At 68.9% G+C, this 6903-nt stretch overlaps 2 protein-coding genes across 2 annotated transcripts in view; both read left to right on the top strand.

Annotated features, from left to right (window-relative positions):
• The window catches only part of DCAF8 (DDB1 and CUL4 associated factor 8), a 10747-nt gene extending 10401 nt beyond the window's left edge, over positions 1-346 (top strand). Inside the window, exon 12 of the mRNA XM_086768119.1 lies at positions 242-346. Within this exon, the coding sequence (XP_086624245.1) occupies positions 242-346 (105 nt within the window). The remainder of the gene's footprint in view (positions 1-241) is intronic.
• An 82-nt stretch (positions 347-428) lies between these two features.
• CELF3 (CUGBP Elav-like family member 3) lies at positions 429-4975 on the top strand. The gene is given in 10 exon segments (XM_086768120.1): positions 429-461; positions 604-742; positions 1285-1316; positions 1318-1435; positions 1505-1570; positions 2313-2383; positions 2385-2412; positions 3388-3531; positions 4487-4619; positions 4703-4975. Coding segments are annotated over 9 exon segments (759 nt in total). The 3' UTR covers positions 4615-4619; positions 4703-4975.
• Positions 4976-6903: the final 1928 nt, after the last annotated feature.

Here is a 6903-nt window from a genome sequence, read left to right on the forward strand (position 1 = left end):
TGACGCTGGGAGATGGTCCAGGATGGGACACCAGGGTGGGGGACACGGGGGTGAGGGACGCTGGGAGATGGTCCAGGATGGGACACCAGGGTGGGGGACACTGGGGTGAGGGACGCTGGGAGATGGTCCAGGATGGGGCACCAGGATGAGGGACACGGGGGTGAGGGACGCTGGGAGATGGTCCAGGATGGGACACCAGGATGAGGCACACGGGGGTGAGGGACGCTGGGAGATGGTCCAGGATGGGACACCAGGGTGGGGGATGTGGGCGGACCCCGACAGTCTGGGATGGGGATATTGGGATGAGGGACAGGGGGAGACGGTCCAGGACCGGACAGTGGGGTGAGGGACACCAGGAGATGGTCTGGGATGGGGACAGTGGGCTGAGGGACACTGGAGGACGGTCCAGGGTGGGACATTGGGGGACGATGGACCCTATGGTCCAGGATGAGAACGCTGGGGTGAGGGCCATGGGGGTTGGTGGACCCTGTGCTCTGGGACGGACGTTGGGATGGGGACACGGGAGCTGGCGACGGCGATGGGTGGGGGGGGGGCTCCGTGCGGGACGCGGCGGGTGGCCAGTGCCAGCGCGTGTCCCCGCAGCTGATGCAGCAGCAGGCGGCCCTGGTGGCTGCCCACTCGGCCTACCTCAGCCCCATGGCCACCATGGCCGTCCAGATGGGCCACATGGGCGCCGTCAACGCCAACGGGCTCATCGCCACCCCCCTGCCCCCCTCCTCAGGTAGGTGGCACCCGGCAGGGGGACGCGGACCGGGGCGGGGGGGTGGGGGGGGACACGGGACACATGGGGGGCACTGGGGTGGCGACATGGGATGTGGGGACAGCAGGGATGGGGACACCAGGGAATGGGGGACAACTCGGGGTGGGGGACAACTCGGGGTGGGGACGTGGGATATGGGGGACAGCAGGAATGGGGACACCAGGGAATGGGAGGCAACTGGGATCGGGGGTATGGGATATGGGGGGCACCTGGGAATGGGGGACATCAGCAACGGGGGTGTGGGAAATGGGGGACAACTGGGAAGAGGGACACCAGGATGGGGACGTGGGGACAGCATGGGATGGGGGGCCACTGGGACGGCGACATCAGGGATGGGGACGCGGGATTTGGGGATACCTGGGATGGGGACGTGGGGACACCTGGCCTGGGGACAGCAGGGATGGGGACGTTGGACGGAGGGGACAACTGGGATGGGCTCCACAACCTGGGGCCATGCCGGGGGCTCTGGGGGGTGACCCCCCCACGTCCCCCCCTCCCTGCAGGCACCAGCACCCCCCCCGCCGTGCCCGCCGCGCCCCGTGCCCGCCATGGCCGCCCCGCTGAGTGTCAACGGCTACGGCCCGCTGCCGGCGCAGGCCGCCGCGCCCCCCGCCCCCGAGCCCCTCTACGCCGCGGGGGTGCCCCCCTTCCCAGGTGCCCCCCACGCCCCTACGCCCCCGCCGCCCCCCGCGCCCCCGCTAACGGGACCCCTCTGCCCCCCAGCCCAGAGCCCCGCCGCCCCCGCCGACCCCTTGCAGCAGGCCTACACCGGCGTGCAGCACTACACAGGTGGGGCGCTGGGAGGTACTGGGGGGCACTGGGAGGGAGCCGGGGGGAACTGGGGGGCACTGGGAGGGAGCCGGGGGGAGCTGGGGGGCACTGGGAGGGAGCCGGGGGGAACTGGGGGGCACTGGGAGGGAGCTGGGGGAACTGGGAGTGTACTGGGGGGCACTGGGAGTGTACTGGGGGCACTGGGAGTGTACTAGGGGACACTGGGAGGGAGCTGGGAGGGTACTCGGGGCACTGAGAGTGTACTGGGGGGCATTGGGAGATACTGGGGGGGAACTGAGAGGGCATTGAATGGCACTGGGGGAGGAGCTGGGAGGGTACTGGGAGGTACTAGGGGGCACTGAGGAGGAATTGGAGGTACTGGGAGAGCACCTGGGAGATACTGGGGGGGCACTGGGAGCATACTGGAGGGTACTGGGAGATACTGGGGGGAACTGAGAGGGCATTGAATGCCACTGGAGGGCAGTGAGAGGGCACTGGGAGGTACAGGGAGGGAGCTGGGGGGCACTGGAGGGGAGCTGGGGGGCAGCTGGGAGGCACTGAATGGTACTGGGGGCACTGGGAGGCTACTGGGGGGCATTTTTGTGGCAATGGGGGGATACTGGGGAGATCTGGGAGGCACGGGGGGGGCACTGGGAGGGACTGAGGGGCACTGGGCCGGCAGTGGGAGACCGTTACACGGCACTGGGGGCACTGGGGAGGGGCCGGGGTTGCCGGGCTGACGCCCCCCCGCCCCCCCCAGCCGCCTACCCGGCCGCCTACGGGCTGGTGAGCCCGGCCTTCGCCCCCCCGGGGCCCCTGCTCGCCCCCCCGCCCCCCCCCACAGCAGCAGCAGCGCGAAGGTGAGGGGACCCCCAACCCCCAGCCCCCAGGATCGCAACCCCCGGGACCCCAACTCCTGGGACCCCCCCCCCAACCCCGGGACCCCAGCCGCTGGGACACCCCCCACCCCCCCCCCCCACCCCTTGAGACCCCAACTCCTGGGACCCCCCCCCAACCCCAGGATCCCCAGCCCCTGGGATCCCAACCCCCCAGGACCCCCCAACTCCCCCCCCCCAACCCCAGGACCCCAGTCCCCAGGACCCCCAGTCCCCGGGTCCACAATCCTTGCGACCCCCCCTCCCCCCAACCCCCAGGACTCTCAATCCCAACCTCTGGGACCCCCCCCAACCCCTGGGACCCCCAATCCCCTGGACCCCCAACCTCTGGGACCCCCCCCCAACCCCTGGGACCCCCAATCCCCTGGACCCCCAACCTCTGAGACCCCCCCCCCAACCCCTGGGACCCCCAATCCCCTGGACCCCCAACCTCTGAGACCCCCCCCCCAACCCCTGGGACCCCAACCCCCAGGAGTCCAGCCCCAGCCCCCCCGGATCCCCCAACCCCCGGGACCCCCAACCCCTGGGACCCCTCAATCCCAGGACCCCCAACCCCCGGGACCCCCAACCCCTGGGACCCCCCCAATCCCGGGACCCCCAACCCCCGGGACCCCCAACCCCTGGGACCCCCCAATCCCGGGACCCCCAACCCCCAGGACCCCCAACCCCTGGGACCCCCCAATCCCGGGACCCCCAAGGGCCCCTCCCCGGGGTGCCGGGCTCTGGGGGGCTGGGGAGTCCCATGGAGGTGACCCCCCCCCAGTGGGGTCGGGGGTCTCCCAGTGGGGTCGGAGCAGACTTGGCATTTGGGGCGCCCACGGGGACGCGGGCGCAGGGCCGGGTTTCGGGGTCCCCGCGGGCACGTTGGGGGGTGGGGGGTGGGGGGTATGGGGGCCGTGCGCCCGCCCGTGCCGCGTTGTGACGCCGCTCCCTCCGCAGGCCCCGAGGGCTGTAACATCTTCATCTACCACCTGCCCCAGGAGTTCGCCGACACCGAGATCCTGCAGATGTTCCTGCCCTTCGGCAACGTCATCTCCGCCAAGGTCTTCGTCGATCGCGCCACCAACCAGAGCAAGTGCTTCGGTAGGGGACGCGGGGACGGGGCGTGGGGCCACCACGGCTTGGGACACCACGGCCAGGGCCACCACGGCCAGGGCCACCACGGCTGGGGACACCATGGGGAGGGACACCATGGCCTGGGACACCATGGGGAGGGACACCATGGCCTGGGACACCACGGCCAGGGCCACCACGGCTTGGGACACCACGGCCTGGGACACCACGGCTGGGAACCGGGGGAGGGACACCATGGCCAGGGACACCATGGGGAGGGACACCATGGGGAGGGACACCATGGCCTGGGACACCATGGCCTTGACCACCACGGCCTGGGACACCATGGCATTGACCACCATGGTCTGGGACACCAGGACCAGGTCCACCACGGCTGGGGACACCGTGGCCAGAGACACCATGGCCTGGGACACCATGGCCTTGACCACCACGGCCAGGGACACCATGGCCTGGGACACCATGGCCTGGGACACCATGGCCTTGACCACCACGGCCTGGGACACCATGGTCATGGCCACCATGGCCAGGGACACCATGGGGGGACACACCATGGCCTGGGACACCATGGTCACGGCCACCATGGCCAGGGACACCATGGGGGGGACACACCATGGCCTGGGCCACCATGGCCTTGACCACCACGGCCTGGGACACCAGGACCAGGTCCACCACGGCTGGGGACACCGTGGCCAGAGACACCACGGCCTGGGACACCATGGCCTTGACCACCATGGCCTGGGACACCATGGGGGGACACACCATGGCCTGGGCCACCATGGCCTTGACCACCATGGCCGTGGCTACCGTGGCCTGCGACACCATAGCCAGGGCCACCATGGCCAGGAGCACCATGGCCGAGGGCACGTGTCCCCCACTCCAGCTGCCACCCTTCCCCATGGCCGAGCCCCCCGAGGCCGCGGAGGCCGTGGCCGCCCCCCCACCGCCCCCGTCCCGCCCCCCCCAGGCTTCGTCAGCTTTGACAACCCGGCCAGCGCCCAGGCCGCCATCCAGGCCATGAACGGCTTCCAGATCGGGATGAAGCGCCTCAAGGTGCAGCTCAAGCGGCCCAAGGACGCCAACCGGCCCTACTGAGCCCGGTGAGCCCCCCCGGACTCCCCTGGGGCGCGCCCTCCCACCCAGCTCTGCTTAATGCCCCCCCCCCGATTCTCCCCCCCACCAGGTTCGGCGGCTCTGGAGCAGCACCCTTGGGTGACCCCCTATTGCCGAGCAGCACCCCGCCTCCCCACCCCCCCCCCCAGCAGTGTCCGCTGGGGCGGGGGGGGGGGGGGTGGCCAGACACAGACCCCCACATGCTCAGGAAGGATGGACCCCCCCCTCCGGGACTGATCCGGACCCCCCCAGTCCGTCCCAGTCCAGGCAGGGTGGGCCCTGGGTGCCAACACCTCCCCCAATCTGCCCTGGGCTGGCGGGGGGCACCCACCCACACCCCCCCCACCCCGGGGGGGGGGGGTGTGCCCCCCGCTTGGAGCTTTTCTCTCACCCAACAGGACCAAAACCAGCTCCAAACCGGGGAGGGCAGGGGTCCCGCCGCGGTGGGGGGGCACGGCCGCCCCCCCCCACGTCCCTGGGCAGGACCCCCCCCCCCGACTCGCCACACACTGCCACCCCGCCCCGCCCCCGCCTCCCCCTGCCCCCCCCCATCGCCCCCCTGACGCCGCGCGGGGGCACCGGCGCGGCCGAAACGGGGTGGCCCCCCCCCCGCGCCCCGCGTCGCACATGGCGGGCGCGGCCCGGCCCTCGACGCCACGTGCTGGGCCGAGGCTGGGGGGGGGGTCGCTCGAAGCCGGGGGGGCCAGGCGCGGCCGCCATGGGACGCCAGGGCCCGCCGAAACCGGGGGGGGGGTGGGGGGCGCTTGCCGGGACGCACACGGGGGCCGGGGGGGTTGGGGGGGGGTGTGCGTCAGGCGGCCGCAAGGCCTCCGGTTCCACCAGCCAACAGGGCGCCGTGCCCGGCCCCCCCCCCCCCGCCGCCGCCCCCCCAAACCGGGCCGGGACCCCTGCACCCCACGTTTACGGGACCCCCACCCCACGTTTACGGGACCCCCACCCCACGTTTACACCTGTCGCTCCCCGCTGTAAATAGGGGGTTTTGGGGGGGGGGGCGCGGGGTGAAGGCTCTCCCTCCCCTTTGGGGGGTTTGGTACCTGCTGAAGTTGGGTTTTGGGGGTGGGACGGGGTGGGGGGCAGGGGCCGTTAGCGCGGGGGGGGGGGGGCGCACCCCCCCCGCCAGTCGACGTCTGTGGTTGAGACGCCGCCGCTTAACTTATTTGCTATTTATTGCGGTTACTTTGGATAATTTCTCTTTTTTTTCTCTTTTTCTTCTTTTTTCCTCTTTTTTTTTTTTTTCTGTCTAAATAAAATAAATTAAAAAAAAAAAAGTTTAGAGCAGATTTTCAAGCACCCCCCCCCACCTCCAGCGGCACTGGGCGGGCGCGGGGAAGGAGTGCGTTCCTCAATAAATTGATTTATTTAAGGGAATAAGTTACAATTAATTAATTAATTACCCCGAGCAGCAGCGCCGGACAGCCGGCCCTGTTGGAGACCGAGCAACGAAACACCAGGAGCAGCTTGGGGGGGGGGGGGGGAAGTTGTGGTTTTTTTTTTTTCGTTTTCTTCTTTTTTTTCAGGTTTTTGCTGTTTTCTTCATAGAATCATAGAACGGTTAGGGTTGGAAGGGACCTTTAACGCCCACCCAGCCCAACCCCCTGCCAGGAGCAGGGACATCTCCAACCAGATCAGGTTGCTCAGAGCCTCATCCAGCCTGGCCTGGAATGTTTCCAGGGATGGGGCATCCACCGCCTCTCTGGGCAACCTGGGCCAGTGCTCCACAACTCGCATTGTAAACAATTTTTTTCTCATATCTAATCTAAATCTACCTCCTTCTAATTTAAACCCGTGACCCCTCGTCCTGTCCCAGCAGGCCCTGCTGAAGAGTCTCTCCCCACCTTCCCTGCAGCCCCCTTTGGGCACTGGGAGCCGCTCTCAGGTCTCCCTGGAGCCTCCTCTTCTCCAGGCTGAACAGCCCCAGCTCTCTCAGCCTGGCCTCACAGCAGAGCTGCTCCAGCCCTCTCAGCATCTTTGTGGCCTCCTCTGGACCTTCTCCAACTGGTCCATGTCCTTCTTGTGCTGGGGGCTCCAGAACTGGACACGGTACTCCAGGTGGGGTCTCACCAGGGCAGAGCAGAGGGGCAGAATCCCCTCCCTCGACCTGCTGGCCACACTTCTCTTGGTACAGCCCAGGAAGCTGTTGGTTTCTGGGCCGCAAGGGCGCGTTGCCGCTCACGTTGAGCTTCTCATCCACCAGCACCCCCAAGTCCTTCTCCTCAGGGCTGCTCTCCATCCATTCCCCGCCCAGCCTGG

This window comes from Chlamydotis macqueenii, chromosome 28, assembly GCF_036417535.1.
Source record: "Chlamydotis macqueenii isolate bChlMac1 chromosome 28, bChlMac1.mat, whole genome shotgun sequence".
Classification (NCBI taxonomy): Eukaryota; Metazoa; Chordata; class Aves; order Otidiformes; family Otididae; genus Chlamydotis; species Chlamydotis macqueenii.